The sequence below is a fragment of the Pangasianodon hypophthalmus genome, chromosome 3 (genome assembly GCF_027358585.1).
Source record: "Pangasianodon hypophthalmus isolate fPanHyp1 chromosome 3, fPanHyp1.pri, whole genome shotgun sequence".
In the NCBI taxonomy this organism is placed as follows: domain Eukaryota; kingdom Metazoa; phylum Chordata; class Actinopteri; order Siluriformes; family Pangasiidae; genus Pangasianodon; species Pangasianodon hypophthalmus.
This window is the reverse complement of record NC_069712.1, coordinates 8742333-8768478: the sequence shown is the minus strand read 5'-3', so window position 1 is coordinate 8768478 and position 26146 is coordinate 8742333. Positions and strand designations below refer to the sequence as shown.

General features: G+C 38.1%; 3 protein-coding genes across 3 annotated transcripts; all 3 read right to left on the bottom strand.

The window, feature by feature from the left end:
• Positions 1-446: 446 nt before the first annotated feature.
• Positions 447-10256, bottom strand: si:ch211-89o9.6 (zinc finger protein sens). The gene is made up of 8 exons (XM_026934975.3): positions 9754-10256; positions 8862-8986; positions 7992-8091; positions 7696-7799; positions 5425-5533; positions 4661-4746; positions 4399-4501; positions 447-4216 (listed from the first exon to the last, which is right to left on the bottom strand). The coding sequence occupies exons 1-8, from the start codon at positions 10043-10045 to the stop codon at positions 3360-3362; spliced, it is 1776 nt and encodes a 591-aa protein (XP_026790776.3). The 5' UTR covers positions 10046-10256; the 3' UTR covers positions 447-3359.
• Positions 10257-13999: 3743 nt separating this feature from the next.
• On the bottom strand, positions 14000-18538 carry dok1a (docking protein 1a). The gene is made up of 5 exons (XM_026934625.3): positions 17877-18538; positions 16039-16338; positions 15847-15919; positions 15515-15687; positions 14000-14980 (listed from the first exon to the last, which is right to left on the bottom strand). The coding sequence occupies exons 1-5, from the start codon at positions 17931-17933 to the stop codon at positions 14087-14089; spliced, it is 1497 nt and encodes a 498-aa protein (XP_026790426.2). The 5' UTR covers positions 17934-18538; the 3' UTR covers positions 14000-14086.
• A 2510-nt stretch (positions 18539-21048) lies between these two features.
• paip2b (poly(A) binding protein interacting protein 2B) lies at positions 21049-25185 on the bottom strand. Its single transcript, XM_026932353.3, has 4 exons — positions 25027-25185; positions 23045-23202; positions 22612-22785; positions 21049-21712 (listed from the first exon to the last, which is right to left on the bottom strand). Exons 1-4 carry the CDS (start codon positions 25031-25033, stop codon positions 21656-21658), a joined length of 396 nt encoding a protein of 131 aa, XP_026788154.1. The 5' UTR covers positions 25034-25185; the 3' UTR covers positions 21049-21655.
• Positions 25186-26146: the final 961 nt, after the last annotated feature.

Below are 26146 nucleotides of genomic sequence, written 5' to 3'. Positions count from 1 at the left end.
CACTTAGCAGATGCTTTTATCCAAAGAGACTTACAAAGGAGGAAATTAAGATACATCGCAATTCATTCCTTCAATTAATACACCAAAGAAATACATCAAGCAGAGAACAATACAAGTAGAGCTACCATACAAGACTTTTAATTGCGTTCTATTGAAACAAAGTGAACAGAATAGTGGTATAAGAGGTGGTTTAAGTGAAGATTTTTTTATTATTATTTTTTTATTTTATTTATTTATTTTTTTTGAGTGGGGACAAGTTAGGGGTTAGTTAAGTGTTCACGGAAAAGCTGGGTCTTTAGCTGTTTTTGAAGATAGTGACGGATTCTGCTGTCCAGATTGAGGTTGGAAGTTCATTCCACCACTGAGGGACAGTCAGTTTGAAGGTTCTGGAAAGGGACCTCATGAATTGAACACATTCACTCATGTGAATTGAACACAATTCAGGATTCAAGATTCAAGTAGCTTTATTGGCATGGTAAAAGGTTTTACATTGCCAAAGCAATGGTAACATTAAATTACAGAGATACACATTTACTCACAATTTTAAAAAAAAGTTTGATAAAATAATAGCAATAAGAAGGAAAAAAAATCACAATAGCAAAAATAATATAATAATAATGAAATTAATAGCAATAAGAAGGAAAAAAATTTTTTCCCAAATGTTTCTGAGCATTTTATGTTTACAGTGTTGATGTTATTGTGTGGTTGGCCGTCCTGTTCCACTGGTTACTTTTTGTAGCTTGCTGAGGTTTCTTCTAACAGGTGTGGGAGGCTGTTCTTGTTTGGCATCAGATTGAAGTCTTTTTAATGGGTTGTGAAATGGGGAAAATGTTTCCCTACTTTGTGTATAATTAGGGCGTGTTGTTAAAAAAGACACACACAAACACAGTGAGGATGCCTCTAAAAATTAGGCCTACATCATTTTGAGACTTTAAAATTGGCATAATACTGGACGTTGCTGAAAACAGTATTAAAGGGAAGTGCAAGCACCTCAACAGTATCAACAAATTCTTTTGGCCAAGTCCATGAGAAGATACCTGTTTGTATAATGATGGGCAGATTCTGTGCATTACGGCTAAACCACAAGCCTTGAACAGATGCTCCATCCAGTTGGAGCGGTCAGTTTGGAAGTATGTGGAAGAGCATTTCAAGTAAATCATTAAAACCAGTTCTGTAAATGTCTAAAACCATTTCCTTAAATAGTTCAAATAAATTCATTACATCATTAAAATCAGTTCACTTTATGTGTCAATAATCAGTTTGGTTGCAGCATACTTTGAGGCTTCATATCCTCGCCAAGGGCTTTTGTCATTGACAATGTTCAAAAGGTTCTGGTACGATGCATTTAAATATGAGCTGAACAAACCTTGAGATCCAAATTCTTTAGATTTATATTGCAAATTCACCAAAATATTCTCATGAAATCACAACTGTTTACTTTTGTTTCAACAATGTAATATATTACTTAACTCAGTCTTACCTCTGTCCACTTTATGTCCTTGTCCACCTTGTCATGTTCTTGTCCACCCAGTCATCTTCATGCTTTATTAAAATAAATCAATAATTCTTCACAGCTAAAAAAATTATAATTGATTTCTTATAAATAACAAGAAGTCAAGTAATATGATTCCAAATTTTGTTCAAAGATGTTTGCTGCTACTTTAGTTTTGGAAAAAAGGATGTCTGATGCAGATATGGTTAGGAATTAAACTAATTCTATAACAAAATGCATAATTCTAAAAGGTTTTTAGGGACCATATGAAATATTGTTGGAAATGAAACATCGAATATGAAATATTAGTGAAATATGTAGTCTGTAGTCTTATAAATATGGTGAATATTCAAAGAACATCTTAAAACCTTAAATCATTTTTTAATAGTTATGAGGTCCCAAAGGCACAGTATACTAATAACAACCCTTCCTGCACGACAGTGCCCCTGTGCAGAAATCGAGCTCCACAAATACATGGTTTGCCAACGCTGGAGTGACAGAACTCTACTGGCCTGCACAGAGCCCTGACCTCACCCCCACTGAACACCTTTGGGATGAATTGGAACACTGACTGTGCACCAGGCCTCCTCACCTGACATAAGTGTCTGATCTCACTAATGCTCTTGTGGCTGAATGAGCAAATCCTTCCCAAAAGGGCGGAGTTTATTATAACAGCAAAAGGGGAACTACATCTGGAGTGGGATGTTCAAAAATCACATATGGGTGTGACGGTCAGGTGTCCACAAACATTTGGCTATATAGTGTATGTTAACATAAAAAAAAACTAATTGAAAAAGTGTCACCATATCAAAGATTATACTTTTTTCTTTCTTAAATAGCATGTTTTTTAATCTTAGAATATGTGGAATGCCCTCCATATAAGTCCCTGTGTAAGTTGTTACTATAGAATCGATAAGAAAGAGAGCATTAAAATAAACCTGTTATAGAAAATGGATCAATATTTTCTGACCAATCAGGATCGAGAATTCAGCAGCGCTGTGGTCTAAGAGCCTACCTTGTGTAAGTGTTCACAAATTTCACTTCTGTTTTACAAATGCGTCCAACATTTAATGTGATCTTATTCATTTCATTATTTTACAATGAGTCAGCTTACAGTGAAGTTCATGGTACATTGCTATCATTTTCTGTATTACCAGGCGAACATGTTCTGGAGTTGAATCATAATTGGATATTCTTCCATCTGGTTCAAACATATTGCTTTGTTTTTGTCCGCAGAAAAATTCAAGAGGTAGAATGGTGTTTGCAATTTCTGAAATCAGACCAAGTCTACATGTAACAATTAAGGCACCAAACCAATATAGAGGAAAGCACCATGTGTTTTATACAACTTCAAACTCTGTTCATCCTCGCTCATCCACACTAGGGGTGGGCGATACGGCAAAAATATCATATCATGATACTTAAAGACACCTTCATGATACACAATATAATTTTGCTGAGGTTCAAACAACAAGGCCAACACAAGCTACTATATGTTCACAGATTTTTGTCTGAAGCATTTGATGGAAAGGAAAAAAGAGGTGGAAATGAAACTGGTACAAAATAATGGCCAGTCAGTTACATTTCAGAGTAACAAAGGAGTTATAAAAGTACTGACAGCCAATGATATTAAAAAAGGGTATCATGATGTTATTATATCAAGATATTAAAATAATTTTGCCATATTGCCCAGCCCTACTGCACACTGCAGTTTTCTATCACTATGTGTTTAAACACTTTGTCATTGTCTAATAATTACTAAATCTGATCTATCTGATTCCACTTATCCAACCATTTTTACCAAGCACACAGATTTTGTGTGAATATTTGCACTTTTTCAGTGCAAGTGATCAGGTCAGATTTTGCCTTACACTCCCCCACAGGAAGCTGACTGCTGATGTGTCCTGAGATTGCAGATCCAGGCAAAACGTTTCCCACAGCGATTACACACAAACGGTTTCTCTCCAGTATGAACTCTCTGATGCTTCTTCAGGTTTCCTGCCTCTGTAAAGAGCTTCCCACAGGTCTCACACTTGAAAGGCTTCTCTCCAGTGTGGATGCGTTGATGAGCCTCTAAGTTAGACTGCCCAGTAAAAGCTTTTCCACAGTACCTGCAGATATAACTTTTCCTTTTGCCCTTCTCCATGCGCCTTGGAAGCTGTAGCCCAGCAAGAGAAACTCCAGCATGTGGCAAGTTTGGAACAGCCTGAGTGAGATTTGCTCGGTTTGCTGCATCTAATCGAGTCCTGTTGAAGTGACTGAACTGCTGAGTATGGGCTTGGCTTGAAGCAGTGACCGTGCTCCACTCTGCCTCCACCCTATGAAGCCCTCTGGCATCCTGAAGCCTGTTTGATGCAGCCGCTTTGTGCCTACCCCTAACAGACACAGGTCCCGGCTGCACCAGAACACAGTCTTGGTCTTGCTCTACTTCCACAATATAAGAACAAGATGGCTGACTGTCAGAGGGGCTATTCGCAGCCCATCGTGGAAAAGAACTCTCCATGTCCTTTGCTCTCTCATACAGTGTACTATTTGTCCCTAGCACATCGACAGACACTACCGTTTTTCTCTGAGCATTCTGGTTTGAAAGTGGGATGTTGCTGCTCTCATCTGGCCCTTGGAGATGAGACTGGGAAGTGGAGATATCCCACACTTTGACTTCTCTCTGAGGAAGAACTGACTCACGTGAACACAGAGACCCAGCAGTCTGGGAGTCTACCACATCTGGATAACAGAAGAAATGCATCAGGAATTTTGCTCATCTTAAACATGTTTGTACACCAATGAAACAAGAAATTAAGAAATCAATTCTTTAAAGTTACTTTAAGTCACTAAATGAGTACTACAGGAAATTGGTGACTAAGCAAACTTTTTTTCTATTATCATTGCACAGATATCTTACTCACTCTGTATAGTCATCTGCATGTCTGTTGCCTGACTGGAAGTTCCCTGGTGTTCTTCTTGAAGTCTGCTTTCACCCTTAACAAGGGATGACTCCAGCTCATGAGTCTGAAAACAACAAAATAATCAGTCTTTCATTTGACCAAAAAAACCCAAAAGAATGCATACAATAAATGTTTGGTACTGAGTATAAGAGTACAGAACTTTGATATTAGAGCAAGACTGACAGCTATATTGTGATTTTATCACTGTATTATCCACACTGACCTCCTGTACATTGAGGGCTAATGTGATCTGTGCAGGTGAGGAAGAGACTCCATTTCCACAAACGTCCGTGCTGGACTCCACAAATCCTGAGGAGCACACAAAACCTCAGTGGATAAATATACAGTGGAGCTTTTTTTTTTTTTTTTTTTTTTTTTTTTTTTTTTACAAAAAAGAGGATATTTAATTTATAGTAACATGACAGTGAATGTGTGAGGTTTCACTTCAGTATGACAAGTAACAAAACTGGTTAATATATTAATAGTGGAAAAAAACCCAAAATTATCAGGTGATTATGATTATCAGGTGATTCCCCAATTTCTACAATTTGATCCTAATATTTCGGTCAGATTAAATGAATATTCTTAATGAAGCATCACAAAGTACATTTGTTCTCACAATTTTTAAAATATTAAAAGTTAAATGTAATATTTTAAATGTTACTTTGTTAATTAAAAGGTAGCTTTTATTATTTTATGTAACCATTTCAGAAATAGTTAAGCAAAAAACAAATCACTGGTCAAAAGATTGCAAACTTTGTCCAGTACAGATAAGAAGGTATCTTGGTACCAAGATATTTAGCTGAAAGAGCTGACTCAAGCCAAGCATAGGTTTCCACTTGCATTCATTCATTAAAATGGGGTACTGCAAAGTTTCATGCTTTGCCCAATACACACATATAACCAGGACTAAACCTTGAGAGATCAAGTCTGATGTGTGGCCCATTTACTATATTTCATCACTTCTCCTCACTCGCTTTGACTCACCGTCTTGCAGGGTCATGCCACCATGTGTCTGGCTTTCTTGCTCCTCCAGCTCTGAATGCTCTTCCTTGATGAACAGCACGTCTGGCTCTTCGTCATCTGTCTTTTGGCACTATAGTGCAGACACACACAAACACACACACACAAAGACTGAGGATTACCACCTGAGGCCTGATGTTACATACACAAACACAATCACGGCAACAGCCCATTAAATAGGTGTTGGTGTATGTTACATATTTGCTTAGTGCCATGTTGTAATGCATTTGGAAAAATTTTCATAGTACAGGCTCTGCCTCCACAGATGCATTGTAATAGAGCAAAGTTTTGTAGTATGCTCCAAATTTAATTAATGTGTAGAAAAAAAACTTAATATTCTAGCTAACATTAGGTTCATACATTAGATAATCAGCATAAGGTAAAAGTGTGTTGGTGAAAGGTAAAAGAGTGTATGGCACACTTCTAGTATTTACAAGTGATTCAAGTGAGAGCTAGCACTCTCCTGTTAGCTAATTAAAGTTTGCAGTGGAAGGTTGATGTTTTGTGGCTTTGTTGTGTGGACAGGTATACAGTTTAATGTAGAATCCATCATTTTTGCTTAACACTTATGCTTCTATTCTCTCCTTGCTCCCAGTTAATTTTTCTACAAAACACATATGTCTGCAGACATGAACCTAAGAGATCCAAATTGAAACACACAATAATACCCATGCTCAGAGGTTTCTACAAAGGGGCATTTTATTGAATATTGACCACTGAATAAAGCCAGTGTTTGCTTGTTTGCTGATAGTTGATAGTAGCAAAATAGTTGTGATTTAATGTTACAAGTACTTTTTTGGTTGACTAAGAGGTATTCTACAAAGCAGGATTTCTCAGTTAGATAAGGTAAGACAAACACCAGTGCAGATCCCTTCTTACCTCTTCTTCTATTGGATAGTCTTGAGTTTCAGCTGAAGCTATCTGGATAATACAGCTAACCTTGTCATACAGGCAACAATTATGGGGAAAAAAAAAATATTTCTACAAAATCATTTAAACTAACAATTTTCCCCTCAAAGGAGTAAACAAATGCACTGATTAATCAAAGTTTATTTTGGAGTCATACAGTTCCAAATAGTTGCCACTAAAACCACTTATGTCTGGGCTTGACAGTAACTATAGATCAACATTTTGGGTACTTAGTACTATCAGCTGAGTAAATTTCTGTGTCATTTATTGGAAAAAAAAAAAAGAAAAAAGGAAAAAAAAAAAAAAAAAAAAAAAAGAAAAAAGTGAACCCCACTTAAATCAAGCAGTACAGACTGTAAAATACTTGGTTGGACCAAATTCAGAGCTGATGTTTCTCATCAGTATTCTAGATGTCTGTATATCATATCAATATACTATAAACAACCCACAGTTGCATGCAGCTTGATCCATCTACATGTCCATAAGTCATTTTGGTCAGTTGTTGATTGGCCCAAGGGACAGTAGTTCCTCTGCTGTGAGCATATCAGGGTGGTATTTTTGCTGATGGGTTTTGAGGTTTCGTATCCAGGCAAATGCCTTCCCGCACTGGGTGCAGCTGTAGGGCCGCTCCCCTGTATGAACTTTCTGGTGCTTCTTCAGGTTTCCGGCCTCAGCAAAGAGCTTCCCGCAGGTGTTACAGCGGAACGGCTTCTCGCCCGTGTGGATTCGTTGGTGGATCTCCACCTTCTTGGGGCGGTTGAAAGCTTTTCCACAATATTTGCAAGTAAAGAGTTTCTCGTTGTGAGCTCGCTCATGTCTTGCCTGTCCAATTCTTGGCTGGTATAGACTGACGCCTTTGGCATGTTGCCAACTGTCCACATCTGGTATAACTGAAGATGTTGATGCCACCACTGGAAAGTCACTGGTCAACCGTGATAGGCTGGATGAAGGAATGCTAAAATTATTAAGGTGCTCTGTTCTTGTGGTTGGGTACTTTTGCAAAGTCTGGTGTATTGTTGATTTCTTATTGTTGTCCCAAACAGTGACGTCATCTCCTTCCTCTGCAGACTCAACCTCTATGATCTCTGGTTTCTGTGGGAGATGCTCAGGTTGGCTCTCAGTTTTACTGTCACTCATCATGTATGAACAAGACGGCTGCTGTGGGTCCGCATCATCACCCCCTTGCATAAATAGCTCCCCCAAAGGAGCGCACTCCCCACTTACACCAAACTCTGCCTGTCCCTGTCCTCCCAAGGGCTCCTGGGATAACCCCTCAGCGTTCTCAAACTGTGGCTCAGATTTAAGCACTTTGTCAGATCCACTGACCTCCAAAGCCTCGTGCCGCGTCCTGGAGTTCTGACCATCCACTTTATCCACATGAGCAGCACCATAATCTGCCTCCACACCCTCACACACAGGTTCTGCCACTCCTGAGAAACAGTGGGAGATAGATGCAAATATAGACACAACAGGTTATAACCATACATCCTTCTACGTAACAGTTTTTAATATTTATGACGCAATGCTTTATTTCTATTTTCTCTATGGCTTTATTCATTTTAAACATGGTTGGTTTTCTATTATTTATAAATGCCAATAAAATCTTTAATCCATCTACTCACCATCTTCTCGAATGAATAGTTGCTGCTGTGTGTGGCCCTCATCAGATGTCTCAGCCTTAACAAGTACAGCGTTTGGTCCAGCCTGGCTGGAGTCTTCATGCTTTTGAGAGAAAACACCAGAAGCTGAACTACAGGGATTCATAGCAGATTACAGACATAAGACTTATTTCTCTAATCAGCTGATGTTGATATGAATCATATCTCTTATGGTGGAGTATATTTAGAGCCCAATAAATTTAGGTGTTTCTTTGTTAAAACAAACCTGATTCAACTACTCAGTTCATGACTAAGTTAGTAAGTGCGTTTGAGCATGAAAATCACTCAAGTATTTTTAACCCCTATTACTTCCCCTATTAAATATACACATTACATGTCACTGACACAGTGTTGATGGCTAATCAGAAACCAATCTATGCTGTTCCAAAAAAAAGCATGTATCTGTATTGCTGCCCCGTGCACAGACTATAACAATTAATTAATTAATTAATTAAACTCCCCGGTTACATTTTACACTGGTGGAAACATAGTCCTGTTCACAAAAATCCTGTTGGCCTGCGTACTTATTGTTTACACTGTTACCACAGTCTAGTAGGAGTCTGAGTCTAGCGTATTGTATGCTTCTATGAAGTTTAATATTTACATTATATTCATGTATATGTAAGAGATGACAATAAATTTAAGGGTTACCAGTGAGGTACATGGAGTTGCAGAAACCATTATTTCATACATAATGCAGTGTAGTTATATATTCACAACAGGGCTTCATCCACACTTTTGTGATGTTTTCTTGCTTTGACACAAGCACTAATTCAAACAATGAACAGATTAGTTAAATCAGGTGTTTGTGCAGGTCGTGCAACCCTTGCTTACCCCATTCTCATCATGTTTGATGACTGGATGCCCAATCTGCACATCTGCACTGGAAGGTTCCCCATCTCTCCAAACATCCTCATTTAACTGCCTCCCGTAGAGTTCATCTTGATTTGGAAAAATGTCTTGGAACAGAAAAGCAAAACACAACAGGATGTAATGAACATGCAACATCTATTGTACTATAGTACATGGAAGAATACAACTGTGTAAAACTACTGCAAATACTTATACCACAGCACTTCTGACTTCTCGAATCTGACTGGTTAGAAGGTGTCGATTACATTTCTATAAGTGGCAGTAATGCAAAGCAACTCACGGGTTTATATTAACGCATTATGGTTTCTGTAGTAATAATTTAATCAAAGGGACTTGTATGGCGAACAGTATACATAAATCAAGGCTAATAAAACATTTTAAATGTGTTATTTAACAAAAAAAGTGTACAATCGTTAATATAGTGATGCTTGGTGTAAGGAGACGTTTATTTAACAGTTACAGAACAAGTCTCCAGAACCAGCACTTTGTAACGGTCAGTAAGTTTCCAAGTACTGGAAAGTCTTCAGGAGTGAGGACAACACGACAAGCTACGTTTTAACTTTAAGACAGAGAGAGAAAAGAGAGATTGGTAAGGGATTTACTGTTTATAACTGAGGTTATAAAGATAATGATAACAGGAATTCATTTGTGTCGATCCACAGCATTAGCTGTAACTATAAACGGATAAAAAGTTCCATTAATTAATCCATTAATAAACAAACAAACAAAATGTAATCGGTGTAAATCTGCTGTGGTATAAGAGGAAGAAAGCACTTCGGGAGGATTATTAGTGGAAAAGAACCAGCTTTGGGGTGGCTGGTGGTTTATTCCGGACAGATATCGCGGTACGTACCAGCTACAGGAGCTCTGTATTTGTCTGATAGATTTGCGCTCACTTGGACTCTATTGGAGCGATTTCCTGAGCTTTCGCGGATTCTCCTTTCGGCGTAACCTCGGGCCATTCGCAGCTCCATCAGATGGAGTTTCCTCTTCAGAGCCTTGTTTTCGCGCTGGCATTGAGACATCTGCAGATTAATCACCGCGTAGTCATCGTCCACCAGTTTGCAGATTTCTGCCACGGCTGCGTTCGCCAGCACCTCCATGATGGAGGCTAGCTGAGTCTGAAAGGCCAGACGATTCGACATAATGAAAGCCACCGGAAACGACACACAGCCGTCGTTTCTTTCAGTGTATGCGAAAAGGAGCCGTTTCGCTTGAATTCCTTTTAGTATGAAAATAAAGCCAGAACAGTGATTTGCTGATAAAATGTAACCGTATTGTTGCAACACCGTCGTCTTGTTGCCGTTCGCCGGTGACGTCACGAGACTTCCGGCTGCCTTGTAGTAGTGACGTCGAGGACCCTCGTGATGTCTGTCACACTACAGGAAGGAAAAAACACTGAAAGCCTAACTTCTGGATTCAAACAAAAAAATTGCTAAACTTTTACCAAAATTTAACATATATTTATTATTAGAGATGGAGTTACTGAAAAGGTCCATAATGCTTATTATTAACAAAACAAAACAAAACAACAAAAAAGAAACACTATTAAATTTATGGAGAAGTACTTTACCATGTAATGCCCTGAGTCTACAGCCCCAAATATTAATGATGAAATTGCATTTGGGAAAAAGGAAGAGAATCCTTTGTCTTTTTTTCTCTCTCTCTTTTCAGACTATGTTGTTTAGTATGTTAAATAATGTATTTTCTGACTTAATCTTTACTTGTCGTCAAACATCTGCTTCAATCTAATGTAACATACCTTTAATACCTTAATAAAAAAATAACACTGAAAGTATACATCAACACTATACATGATCAATCTCATCATTACATACATTATAGCTGATTATACACATAATTAATCATTATATTCATTCATTCATTCATTCATTTTCAGTAAGCGCTTTATCCTGGTCAGGGAACACTAGGCACAGGAGCACTGTTTCTGAGAGTGAGTAAACTGAAAAGTCAAATAATATAGGCTATAGATGTTTGTTTGCTTCTGACTGCCAAGAGGAGGTAGCCGTAAGCAAGTGCGCCTCGGAAAAACAATGTAATCCCAATGCAATGATATGCAAAGTTCCCAATAAGAAGCCTAAAGCACCTTGAAAATGCTAGAATGGATCTCTGGTATGCTGCATTCTGGGCTGGAGTCCATTCTCCTACTGCCTGAATTTCAGCATTCATGAGACACCCACATAAGCCACTTTAGACCAGGAGTGTCAAACTCAGTTTCACCAGAAAGCCACATTAATGATTTTCCAGTTTGCTGTGGGCCAAAACATTGAATAACAGCTGAACATTAATTCATAAATAAAAAGAAGTGTCCATTGTGATTTGCTTTAATGCTTGATAACACAAGCAGTGTTTCTATTCAAATCAACTTATTTTCAGCAATAAAAAATGCTCTCATGAATATAAGATAAAAGCGAACACCATTCAGCCTATTCATAATATTCAGTCAATATTGCATTGTAATGCACCTGCTGTGAGCAGATAGCAGATCAAGCTCACAGTTTTTTTTTTATTTTTTTATTCATTTTTTAATTAACTTTTTTTTAAAAAAACGTCCCAAAATAAATCCATTTCTCTTGGAAAAAACTGACACTATTGGTGGTTGGACCACTCTGGCGTCTAGCGAATATTGATATTGTGTGCTTATTACTTTATCAAACAGAACATTTAAAATAAAATGTTGTAGGATTTAATATTGATGTTCAGGACATAGAAACTAATGCTGCTTCTCCCTCCTCTTACAGAAGAACCACATGAACTTCACATGTGAATGATCACATGGTTCACATGTGAAATTTACACGTGGTTTTTAGTGACACTTCACAAATCACACATTTTTTTCACATGTAGTGCATTACTTTCACATTTGATTCCCACCCCCCACCACCCACATGATTCATTTATTAATTTTCCGTATATAAATTGTTCGCATGTAGAGCTCGTGGTTTCGTGGATTATCACATGATTCATACATTTCCACATGTGATCCCTTATTGTCACATGAAGTCACATGTGTGAATTGACATGTGCAGTTTTAGGGCATAACATCAAGTGATTGTGTTGGAAGTGATTTTTTTTTTTTTGGCTTATTTCTGTAATTAAACTGGAAGCAAACACATTATAAACTAAAAGGTTGCATTCTCTGGTTCAAGGTTTCTTGGGTTGTATGTTTGACCCCTGCTCCTTTAGACTGACAGAAAGAACACTTAACTTTAAGGTCCACATTTTTACAAGCTGGAAAGAACATGTTTAAGATGCTGGACATGCTGCTTAAATAAATACAACAGGAGTATTACATTTGAGCCCAGGGGAAACCAGACTAACAGAACAAAATACAACTTTATAGTGTAATCAATTTACTGTCTAGTGATAGCACATTGTAGTAGCCAAGGACAATATAAACTGCCAGTTTTGCAACAAGACCATACAACAACCCATCATGACAAGTATCTCGAGTACCCCATTCAATAACACATGGAAGTAGAGAGAGTACACAACTCTAGGTTATCTAGGTCAGCTAAGCTAATTCAAGTCAAGTTAGATCTTTAGTGTCATCATAACACACATGCGTGACATACACAGTGCTGACAGGATGTAAATAAAGTGCAATAGGAAAAAGAGGCATGCAGGGAGGTAGTAATGGAAAACAGTGGGGTGAGTCCACAGGGGGCCAGTAGAGCATAAATACTCCAATCACAAAAACATATGACATTATAATAAAGATACTGACATTACATAAAACACAAAAAGGTTTATAGCTGTGACTTGAAGTAACTTGATGCAGCAACCACACTGCTACATGGCTGGCCTTCACTCTATTCATGAAATTCAAATGTGTAATAAACATAAAGAATTTAGAAGTAGACTTTTCTAGTAGCCTTTTCTTCCATGCTGCATAGATGTGGGGCGGACATTTAAAAATGCCTAATGTCTATATTTTTGTACTTAGGTATAGCAGTTGGAGTTCGTATATGGCTGTTACATGACTAATTGGCTGAATGAACTGTCACAATATGTCAATATGTCAGAACAGGGTTTGTTCAAATATAGTACAGCTACAGTGTACTATATCTAGCTAGCTAGTTAAGACTGAAATAAAAAATTAAGATTTGCAAGATTCCAGTAGAATAGTAAATAATAATTGTGACTGTATGGCCAAATGTTTGTGGACACCTGACCATCACACCCATATGTGCTTGTTGAACATCCCATTCCCTATTTGGTCTCCCTTTGCTGTTATAAAAACCTCCACTCATCTGGGAAGGTTTTCCACTAGTTTTTGGAATGTGGTTGTGGGTATTTGCTTATTCAGCCACAAGAGCATTAGTGAGATTGTGTAATTCATCCTAAAGGTGTTCAGGGGGTTGAGGTCAGAGCTCTATGTGGGCTGATCAAGTTCTTTCCCTCCAACTTTGGCAAACCATGTCTTCATGGAGCTCGCTTTGTGCACAGGGACACTGTCATGCTGGAGCAGGTTTGGGCTGCTTAGTTTCAGGGAAACTGTAATGTTACAGCATACAAAGACATCTTATACAGTTGTGTGCTTCCAACTTTGTGGCAACAGCTATAATATTAATAATAATAGTAATAACAAATAAAACACTATATTTCAATCCATACCACATTTTTGTATTGCCCTAGGTGTGAATATGTGTGTGCGATGATGATGATGATGATGATGAGCAAATTAATTACTGTAAAAAAAAAAACAAAACTATAATCTACACTTACAAAATATCTATCTATCTATCTATCTATCTATCTATCTATCTATCTATCTATTTATCTATCTACATATTTATCTATTTAAATATATGTCTGGGGAACCCATAAAGTTTCTATGTAGAACCCTACAATAGAGGATTGATGATCAGAAACCACAGAAACATTTTATACTTATACCACAGCAACGTTGAGTTCTCAAATCTGACTGGTCAGAAAGTGATCATTTCTTTTCTACAATAGCAGCTCTGATAGTAGTTAGAGCTGCAGTTCAAATCACAGGCTTAAACTAATGCTCTCATTCTAATAGATTATATTAACAACTCACACAGGGACTTGTATGATGGACACATTGAGAGTGTAGCAAGATAGGAACTTTTATTTATATGATTATTACATAATCTTTATGAATGGCTATCAAAATCAGTAGAAATGCCATTGCTCTTTTAAATCAGTCCAAGGTCTTCCGACATAATCTCTTGTGCTTTGTAAATGGTGTACTTGTCTTGAGGCTTTGTGGATTTCTTAGGTTTGTTGACTTGACTGTAGATGACTTCCTCTATCATGTTACATTTTGTGTTCTGCTTACTGTCTTTTGCAGTGCTCGTGTGAATGTCCTCCTGTGTTTTGTGAACTGCACAAACCTCGGGTAAACTGTAGATATGTTCTTCCTCATTCTGAACCATGCTTCCCTGTTTCTGTGCTGGGTATGGTGTGAAATGAGATATCTCAGAGTACACTGGCTCTGACTGACTGACATAATGAAGTGTTTCTGTTGTTTTAGCAAGATTGGCAGAGGCATATTTTTGGGGATTAAATGTAGGCTGGAAAACATCAACAGGATCAGAATACACTGGTTCTAAGTCCTGATTATAGCAATGACCAGGACTGCTGTTTTTCACAGTCACTTCTGAGCTGACTGGTTGTGTATGCGTACACTTGTCTAACCCAACGGCATCAACAGGATTTGAGTACACAATTTCAGGCAAGGAAATGGGTTCACCGGGATGCCTCTGTGTTGTTTGGGGAGAGCCGATGACAGGTTTGATGTATTCTGGTTCAGCTGAGCCTGGACATACAGGGCTTGAGTACACAGGACTTAAGCTGGAGTCAGAATAGGTGTTGATGTGAATGTCCAGCAAGTTGGCACTACCTGGTCGTTTAGGCAATGGCGAACAAGGTGAGAGAACAGTGGAGCTGCCTCCAGTAACAGTCAGGCTCTTCTGCTGCTGGATGGCCAGTTCCATGAGATGGAGAATCTCATCACCTTGCTTGGTCTCAAATATAAAGGTGCCAGGACCAGAATCACAGCGTCTGCCTGCCTCAATTGAGAACGTCGTCTGAAAAATTACATAGGAAGAGAGAAGAAAATTGATGCATAGGGCTATAACATTTGCTGTGACAGAAAATAAACATTGTAAACTAATCTCTGATTATAAAGGCTTAATTTTATATAAAATCCATACTATAGACATAATAGTGTATCAAATATACTGGAAATATATATTTGATACAATATAATGCCTATAGTATATAATATAATATATTGGAAAGGGACATTATGTCCATATTGTCAATATTGATATTTCGCCATACTGAGTCATTGGTATGATGTGGATTGATCATTTTTGCCACTGGCTGCTTTTTTTTTAAAACTTTATTTGATCACTAAACAACAAAAATAGGTATGAAGTGGATCACAGCATCACAATTACATACTTAATGATTCATACTGAAACTTTCCAATGTGATAAGTTCAATGAAGATGAAGATTAATGACAGGCATTTAAATTTTAACAATTAAAATTATCTGTCAATCTAGCTTTCCAATGGAGGTGTCTAGATTTCCACTGGTCGACTTGCTCCTTACTGACCTTGTCTCTTCCATAGCGGCGTAGTAGCTTGTAGGGCCATTCCATCACCCTCTGCTTGCTATCAGTGTCCTTGAGCATAAACATGTCTTCACCAACCTGCAACCAGTACGCTCCCTGCAGGCTGCAGCGCACTGATGCCTCGGACTGCTGTACAGTCACAAGAAACTCAAACACTGAAGGAAGAGGAACAATGACATTCAGCAGGCAGTCAAAGGAATAATTTCAGATATTGTTGCAACATTTAGTGATTCATGATGCAATGAGGTCAAATATTGTTGATAGTTTGGTTACAGTTTGGTTTGATTCAATAAAACTAAAAACTTAAGACCAACCTTCTTCTCTGGAAGCATAGATTTGATTCTCTTCCATCTGTAGCACTAGCTGTGGCACATTATTACTGCTCTTCTGTTAAATGTAGAAACCAGGACATCAAACACACCATGGGAGATAAATTAAAACAGTTTAAACAAGAAAAACTTATATTTTCAGTTAATATTTTTAAGCTAAAATGTTCAAGTCATCACCTGAAAGGCAATTTCGCAGATCTTCTCCACCCACTCTCCACAGTTCTCTTTCTCTACAGCAAACACCAGCCTCTTTTCATCTGTAGCTACACAAAAGGCAGCCATGTTGTCCCCAGGCAGGGCCTCTGCATGTGGGGGGAGTCGAACAACGCTGATACAGTCAGCCAACCTTACAATCTTGCGGTCTGGGTGCTTCCGGACAATAACTGGCGATCGTTCCGGAGTTGTTTCTGTTAGCTCCAGTCGAGCCACACCATTCCGGTTGTTTGGGTAAAGGTTTAGCCAATACCGCTTCCACTTCTGACCAAGGAAATTGGAAGTCAGGAGTACAGAGAGAAAAACATGCATGGAATAGACTTTAGTAAAAACAGAAGTGCTGACAGCGTGGCAACACAGTAGGTGCAACATGCTCATTCTTCCGAGCTCATGTTAGTACTCTGGCCGCAAAGTTTTGCACCATTTACAGCTTCTCTTTTTAGGAGGTAAAATGAAGGATAACATTTTTTTGTTCCCAGAATGGAAATTTATGTGCTGCAGAAGCGTATAAATAATACAAATAATAGAAGAAAACATAAGTAAAAATAAGAATAAAATAATTCAGATATACATAAAGGATATACAAAGAAATTATAAAAATAAGCTGTGCAGATAATGATTAACAGAAAAAAAGGTGCAAAATGTATTGTGAAAACAGTGTAGTGACAGACGTTCAAGTTAGATCAAATAATGTTAAAATAAAGTACTCTGTAGAAAAACACAACTGCATGGTTCAGACTCTTATCAATTTGCATTATTAAGTTTGTATAAAGAAAATCTCCTTCTAAGTCAAATGTATCCATCAGGAAATTGTTATTGATCCATTTGCAATGCTAGAAAGGCTATTACAAGTTTATCTGAGCATTGGGGTAGTTAGTCTGTGCATTATCTGTATAGCTATGGAGATTGATTTTTATATACCTTGCATATTCAATATTAATTACATAGTGCTGGAGAACAGGATGTCCAAAAAAGGAGGTGACCATATTTCTGATTTGCTTAGTTCACAGTTTCCCAACCTTGATCCTAGAGTACCCCCTGTCCTGCACATTTTATAGTTTTCCTTGCATTAACACACACACTTCCACTCGGGATGGGCTGTTAGTTATCTGATTAGGTGTATTAGGAATGATGGGAGCAGAGATAACACTAAAATGTGCAGGAAAAGGGTTACTCCAGGACCATGGTTGAGGCCCTAGCAACCATATGAGGATTAATCAATAAACAGTTCCTCCTTTCATGAGTGAGTGTGTGTGTTTGGGGTTGGGTTCTTGGTACATCACATAATAAAAATGTATGAAACTGCGTCACCAAAAATGTGCTACATTGCGAAACAAACTGGGATGTATGCTCTGTCTTGACATGTAGAAACCCAGCCCACTACACCTCTTTCATACCAGCACATAACTTTCCATCATGGGCTGTAAATGGAAAGACTTGTTCAGACAAATGTGAAAAATGAACCTTAAATCATTTTATATAGCACAGATTTATTCATATGCTTTATTGTGTGGGTAACTGGCTGGAATAATACTGATGCTGGCATTAATGAGAGATGGATACAATATCTGATTAGTTTCTTCTTGTTATAAATAGGACCAATAGTTTGTATCTCTAAGTTATACTATACAACTTGTAGACCGAGTTATTATAGGCTTATCTAATGTGTTATCCTATATATAGGCCTATATAACTTCTTTTCGTTTATACAATATGATTTGTTTCTCAGATCTACTTTAAAAAGTTATTAAAGTGCTAAAATAAAGAAAGACAAACCGACACAAAAGTGTCTGAAGGCTTACCTCAGAATATTTTTGGTGTTGTAAATAAACCTCTCCTCGTTTTACATGGGTGTCCATGTCCTGCTTAAGTCGAGGTGGTTCAAGTCCAGGTAATGTGAGCTGTCTAAGATTTGAGTTAGTACAGCTTGAAGATGAAACTCGCCTTGTTGCTGGTCTGTAAATGAGGAAATTTACTCCGCCTTTAAAAGGCGAGTTTTTATTCCGCCCAGCTACCGACAAGACCCATCTGACTCCTCATCGAAATAACGTCATTGCACAACATAACACAACTTTCTGATCGACTGATGCGAATCTTATGCTTCAGTGACATTTTCATGCATAATTTGGGGTTACATTCTCTCTCCAGTACAGAATATTTATAACAGTTACGTGGCCGAAGACGCAAAGATTTCATTTGTTTCTCTTGTAAAAGCATGTTCTCTTTCTGAGAATGTATTAAAGCCGACTTACTGATACATGATTAGAGGAGAGCGGGGTATGTTGTCACACTTTCTTACATTCCTCGTGTATGGCACATTACAACAGAATAAATCCATCTATCCATCCTTTTTCTGTAATCCTACACAGGAACCTGAAGCCTATCCCAGGGGAGTCAGGGCACAAGGCAGGGGACACACCCCTGGACAGGGTGCCAACCCATCCCAGGGCACAATCACACACCACAGGCAATTTAGAGATGCCAGTAAGCCTACGGTGCATGTCTTTGGACTGGGGGAGGAAACTGGACTACCCGGAGGAAGCCCCCAAAGCACAAGGAGAACATTCAAACTCCACACACACACACACACAGTGCGGAGGTGGGAATCAAAACCCCAGCCCCGGAAGAGGGGGGCAAACGTGCTAACCACTAAGCCACTGTGTCCCCCGCAACAGAATAAATGTCATACCACATTAAAGAATGAAGTCTGAAGACCAAACGTGTATAGCCCTGTAAAAACACATCGTGGTTAAATACAGGTCTATTAATCAAACAGACAGTGCTGTTCTTGAAATCTTTGTGTATTCATAAGCGTTCATTCTGATCCTAAAAAAAAAAAAAAAAAAAAACCCTACACAATTTTTTTAAAAAAAAGCATTCATTCTGAACCTAAAACTTTGACCTTAACCTTGGCTTTGCCTAACACTAAAAGCCAGCTGCCATATCACTGTGCCCCCGAATGGACATCACAAATCATACTATTATTTTGCGTTATTATTTTTTACGTATTTTGCATTTTGAATAGCAAAAATACATATATTACTCGTGTACATACTCGTGTATTTTTGCTATTCAAAATGTGCTGGAAATATACATTTACCAGTGTTAAAATTACTATGTTTAAATTTAAAATCCCTCTGCAAAAGTACAACATGTGAAAGAGAAACACCCGTTCTTCACATTTACGGGTCCAGTCAGAGCCATACAGACCAAAGAGCAGTTCTAGGGTCCTAGTATTTCCTAGTGGAAAAGACAGTGAGATGCCAGGTAGAAAGGGTAATTTTTTTTCTTTTGCTCATTAAGAGTATGAAGAAATAGCTTGAGTAGAAGAAACCAGTTGAGTATTAATGGTACTCTAGAATGTGCAAGAAAACAATTCAAAACATTTATAAATATTCAAATTCATTATGGGCAAAACTAATAACACTTATATTAAGGTTTACATAACTGACATTATTTAACACATTAACATGAACAAACAAGAATATCGGCATGGTTGTGATTTGGCTCTTGTAAACAAGATATTAATATTGAGTACCTGACATTTTTAGACATAATATAGCCAAATATTTTGTTTATTTTTTCTCCATTAGTGGAAATAAATCCCGAAGAAGCCACAGATTGATAGAGCATCGCATGTTACTATACCAACACAGAGAGTTCCTGACATCCCATTAGCTTGCTGCTCGTTGGGCCCACAGTGATTTGTACACTCCCATTAAAAGTGCTCCCGAGAAATTGGCTTCGTTTCTTCCTTTTTCATCTTCATCTAACTGAGTCAAAAGTTATACTCATGAAAAATGCATCAGTTTCAACAGTAAACAGTTTCAGTGTAAATTCTCTAGAATTGGAATTTTATGTAGTTAACACAGGCAAGCAGAGTGATATAAACAGTGAAATGTCCCAGTGTGGTTATACTAAATATATGCACTCTTGGCACACTGCTCATCCAATCAAATTAGTGGACCAGAACTACGTGTTGAATAACCCTAGTTATATCACAGCAATTTACCAATGATTACAATGTTTAATTTATCAATCGTTGCATATTTTAACAGTTCAAAGTTAGATTTAATGTCTGAAATACAAGTTTGTTCCTGTTCACACTTGTGTTATAGCCGCAATAAACAGTCATTGCCTCACCAGCCACTTGCTAGGCTACTTAATGCATAATGTAATATTAGATGTCCTAGGTTAGCAGCAATTTGTTAGACAGTGACAGAATCTTATTTTAGCCCGGCTGAACTGTGAGGTTACACAGCATTTCCGACAGAACTAATTAGCTACGCTAATCTTCAGCATTAGCCTGACATAGAGCAGGTTTGTCCAAAAGCATATGTTGCTATAGTAACTGCGCAAGGCTTAAGATTAGCTTCAACTGTGGTAATTGAAAATTGACAAAAATTAGCTGGGCTTGTTTTAATATGCCAGGCTTATCGAGTTAGCTCAGCTACCTGGGAAAAAAATTACGCAGTTCTTATAATTAAATTTAAATCTGATTTCCTAGAAGAAAAAGCAAAATTAATTTTGGTAAAGGTTTTGTGGGAAAAAAACAAACAAACAAAAAACATTTTTAACCATTTAGTCCTTTTTAGTGACTAAGATTATAGAAAGATTATAGTTCCAGTGATATAATTTTTCTTAAGGATAGTGGACAACACTATCCGATTCATTAATACAGCAATACCAAACAATATACTCTACAGCTATGGCTTAAAGGTAACTTGCCAGGGCCATCTAAACTTTCTCAGCCTTATTGAATTTATTTATATATTTAACACATCACTAAATGAGCCTGAGCAGAAACTTTTGACCATCATCACCATGATCATCATCAGAGTTTTAGCAATTTACACTGTATAATGGTGCATTATATTTTCTCTGATGCGAACCTTCAGACAATAAAACACTTTAAATACCCACTATATTGAGTCATTGCAGAGCTGTATGCATTAAAATCCTGGGCAAAACACATCAAAGAGGGAACCCACTCTTTTATTTCATTATACTTTTTTTTCTTCATTTTTGTAAATGCAAGTCGCACAGTGAAAGGACTTCAATTGAAGAAGAAAAAATAAACACATTAGAAATCCCTTACAGGACGTCAGCTGCCATCAGCTCCAAACACTTTGAACTGGTCCACCTGCCAATGATCCTTGTGTCAATCATTCTTCTCCCCACCCCTTTCCCCTCCCACTCTAATGACACATTTCCTCCCTTAAAAAACAGAAGACAGAAACAAAGGAAAAAGAAAGGAATTAGAAGAAACTTTTAACAATGTCCAGGGACAAACTGGTAGTCACTATCACAATAGTGGAAATAACATAGTTGCCTCTCAGAAAGCTAGTCACAAACTGAAGCGGTCCAATAGGGGCATTACTTGGATTTCCCAGCCCACCCCAATATCCCGCCCAGGGTACACATGGAGACAAATAAAAATAAAAAGCTTATAGAAGAGCATCAAAACCCCCCACCCCACCAACCCCACACACACACCAAATTTAATTGAGGCATGAGGTGGGGGTGACCGCTGACCATCAGCAGTCACATAAGAGTCTCTATGAGGGAGCCCAGTAGATCCCTAGTATTTCACTCCTGGCACAAACTCCTTCGCCTCTGGGTTCAAACTGCTTTTGCGCTGAAACACAAAAACAAAAGATATAACATTAATGTGCGAGTTCCTCAAACATTTGTAAAACAATACCAGATTTTTTTAAATGTTTTCTAGTGTTCAGTTTTTAGATAAATTAACAATTTGTTATTTATTCATGAGAGAAAAAAAAAAGCAACAAAAACGGAGAGAACCAAAACTAACAACCACTATTAGATTAGAACTATTCGAGTCCTCTCCCTCTTAATCATCACTATATTTTCGTTGTGGAGTTGTGAGAAAATGCACAAGGGATTGTGGGATGACTAGATGCTACATATTTCAGATATTACAGTGTGGAGAAATCAACATTTCATGAATAAAAGTTAAATTTGCAAAACTTGTTGCAGACAGATACGTCTGTCCATCTGTCTGTCTATTCTAATGCATGCAGATCATGTGGTGAGGTGAAGACACTGGAGCAGAGGGAGACAACTACTGGTTTAGAAAGAATTTCTCATTTTTAGGGGTGTAATGATGCAAACAACGGAACGATGGACCTCCATTTCCGGTTAAAATGAAGCCTCAGGTGCTGCTACGGAATCAGAGACTTTGTTTTCTCAATCAAATAATTGGGAGAATTTATACGTTTATTTATTTATTTTTAAGATAAAGGTGACGGCAATTTCTAATTTATTTAGTTCAATACAGACAAAATTGTTTTTGCCTGTATTTTGTATTTTTTTTCAATTGTGTATGTTTCAGAAACCAAAAACGAGCCTTTTCAGTCATAATTTTCCTTCATTCAAATTTTGTTCAAAATATGCTGAGAATTGAATTGAATCTGATTGTGAAGCCAGTATCATGAATCGAATCATGACCAGAGTGTGTTGTTACACCCCTACTCATGTTATACTGATTTCAGTGTTCCAGCTCAAAGAACTTACTGCAATGTCTTCGGCATCTGAGTCATTGACTGACAGCCCACTGAACTGCTGCTGAATGTGTCCAACTCCAGGAGGAAGGTCCCGTGCAGGAATGAACCAATCTTGATCTTCCTCTTCTAACATTTCTTGGAAACAGCGCTCCAGAAACTCCTGCTCCAAAAGCTCTTCCTCCACCTGTGTGAATTTAAGATAAACTACAATTACAGATGCAAACACAGCTCAGAATTTTTTTTACATTATAATTAGGTTCTTACTTTTTGTTTTACTGTCTTCATTACATACATAAACCCACACAGACTTTTTCCATGTATGATATACTGTAAACTAATACAGAAAAACATCATACCCTTTTCAGATCTTTCTGTGAAATTTTCAATCCAATCCATCCATATCCATCTAAAACCCATTGAGCTGCATTAGAAGTTACACTAACCTGCCTGTTGTACTCCTCCTCGTTCTCCATCCACATGTACTCTGCAAAGGGGTTGGCTTCTCCTTCCTTGTGTCCATTCATCATGCTGTCTTCTTTCCCAGGGCCGCTGCCGCCCCCTGGTGTCTTTGCCACCTCAGGACTGTTAATATCTGCAGGCTCTGAGGGAGATTAAGCAAATGAATATTCCCATACGAGTACCTCCTTTAAACACCAAAGGACTATGGATATTGAATAAAGGGATACTTAAAATCCATCTGTAATAATCTGTCTACAGTCATTGCAATTGCAGTCTTTTTATAACCACATGGAAGGAGATGTGACCCATCAGTGCTTAGAGTGTAGAAAATACTATGAACGTATCACAATTTTAAACCAGAAACAAACAAAACTTCCACTAACACTGCTGACAATTAAATTCTCATGAACGACTAAAGACTATTGGCACTGGGTTGGATTTGACATTTTGTGATGCACTCATGTAGTTTATGCTGTATAATCACATGGCTTTAAAGTTTCTCTAAAGTCTTCTGCATTCGTGTCTCTGATATTTTGCAGACCTGAGGAACAGAAAGTTGCAGAATGAATGGTTCGTTTACTGTGAGGATGACTGTATGAGACAGTATCATAATCAGTTCACTATTACACAGAAAATGAAACGTTGGATTGGAGCAACCCTAAACAGAAAACCTTCTGCAATACTGGGAGACTTTTTTCTGTGGTCTGAAAACAAAGCAAAGAATATTCAGTATGCTCATAAAATCCCACAAATCATTGCTTAGTTACTGTCCAAATTATGTTAAACATGTACAAAACAACAATGATCATATTTAATCCGGGGTGACATGGAGAAACAGCATGTAGTGTTGCACATGTTCATCCCGTGTCCCTCAGAGAAACATGCTGGTAGGTGAACTGACGATGCTATATTGCTCCTAGTGTGCAAGTGTGTGCGAATGTGTGCTTGGTTCCCTGAGATGTACTGGAGTCTCATCCAGGGTGTATTCCCTCTTTCCCATCCAGTGTTTCTGCGATAGGCTCCAGATTCCCACTGACCAGGAAAAACTCCATACTGAACATGAATGAGTGAATATAAAATCCTTTGCATGGAAAAGGGAGTATTTCAGAAATGGTTTAGTTTCCTTTTATTGTTCTTGATAGCATGCATTTGCTCAAGATCCATGGTTTGTTCCCATTTTGCCCAGGCCCTTTTAAAGGCTCCACAGACCTAGGGGCCCTGGAAGTCTCAGATCAACTCGACTACTCCTGAGGCTGTGACACTCATGCACATCCATCCATTTCATCTTGTAAAAAGATACATGACAAAATCCGGATGAGACTCCTTTAGGTTCTCCTATAGTCAACTGTATGATAGACTTAGTAAAGCATGTTGACTTTTCACTACAGTGCTGCTCTGAATCGTGTGCTAATACACCCACCTTCCCCCTGCGTTTAGCACAAGCTGGATATGTGCTTTTAATTGGTACTTGGCCATCACATCCAAGTTTTACACTCGAATCAACACTTGGAAGCCCGTTTGAGTAGCGCAGAGTTTGGGGAATTCCGTCATATACAAATTATACACAAAGAAAAAGGTCGGGATATTTTGATTCGCGCAATCTCACTCAAATCTCGCGAGATCACGAAGCAGGCCAACGTTGAAGTTAGCTAAAGGAAACAAGGCCTCGACGGCGTTGCTTTTCAACAACAGCAGCGCTCTTCACCTTGATTATGCTATTTTTTTTTACATCCACAACTTGGATATTATCACCTAACAGTATTACACTATGCTGCAAACACACTGCAAAGCAAGTGATAAAATAAGAGTGTCTCGTGGACCTAACGAACACTTGCAACCTGGCTAATATTTAGCTAGCAGCTAATAATACCTCGCGTGTTTTTCAGTGACTAAAACCCACAGAGATGTCGTCCGACAGTCGTGTAAAAACAGAACGGAGGATTTTTTTAGATCTAATATGACTTACCAGGCATTATACCGACGCTTTTATCCCGAATAATTCCAAAAATAGCTCCTGTGATTGATTAAATTTTCCAGTTTCCAGCAACACCGTTACCTGGCCAGCCTTCAATCCTACGTCAGGATCATTCATGTGGAGCTGCATTTGAAACGTTAGTGTGAGCGCCCCCTCGCGGCTTCCCTGCGCCAACACAGCTGTACATGCGCCCAGGAACCAGAAGAGGGCGCGCACGGCTCTGATAAGTGTGGCGAGCTAGAAAACCCTCACATGATCAAATTTAGACATTTTCTACTATTATATCCTCTATATGGCCAAAAGCTTGTGGACACCTGACCATCACAATAATGTGCTTTTTTGAACATCCCATTTCAGATTGTTGCTCTACTGCAGGAGCATCAGGCATTTCAAATGCAATTCTCTTAACATGAACATGTGAATTTGTCAAAGAAATCATCATTCATTCATCGTCAGTGAGTGGTTATCTTGGTCAGGGTTGCTGTGTATCCAGAGTCTCTCCCAGGAACACTGGGTGTGATGCCATTCCATTGCAAGGCACCATGGTCAAAGAAATCAATAAACCTCAGAGAAATATAATCTAAATAATTATGTGTATGTGTTCTATATACACAGTTATAGAAGGGATTTATTTACAGTTGTACTATCCATTATCACCCAGATGAGGATGGGTTCCCTTTTGAGTCTGATTCCTCTCAAAGTTTCTTCCTCATATCGTCTCAGGAAGTTTTTCCTTGCCACAATCGCCTCTGGCTTGCTCACTAGGGATAAATTCACACATTTACAATTTATTTTGATTTAATTTTGTCTGAATGTATTTATTTCTGTAAAGCTGCTTTGTGACAATGTCAGTTGTTAAAAGCACTAGACAAATAAAATTGAATTGAATGTACAGTCATATATATAGGAGAGTAGGAGAACACTGAAATGCCTTTATCCCTCTCTGGGAATCAGATAAAGAATCATACAAAAATATGAACATTAACTACAGGCCATAAGTAATAAATATGGACACCTGAATCAACACAATAACACAGAAACCCTTCTTCTTTATGAGTTTGGCCTTTCCTATCATATCATTCACTATAAGTACCCTAATGTACAGTGAAAT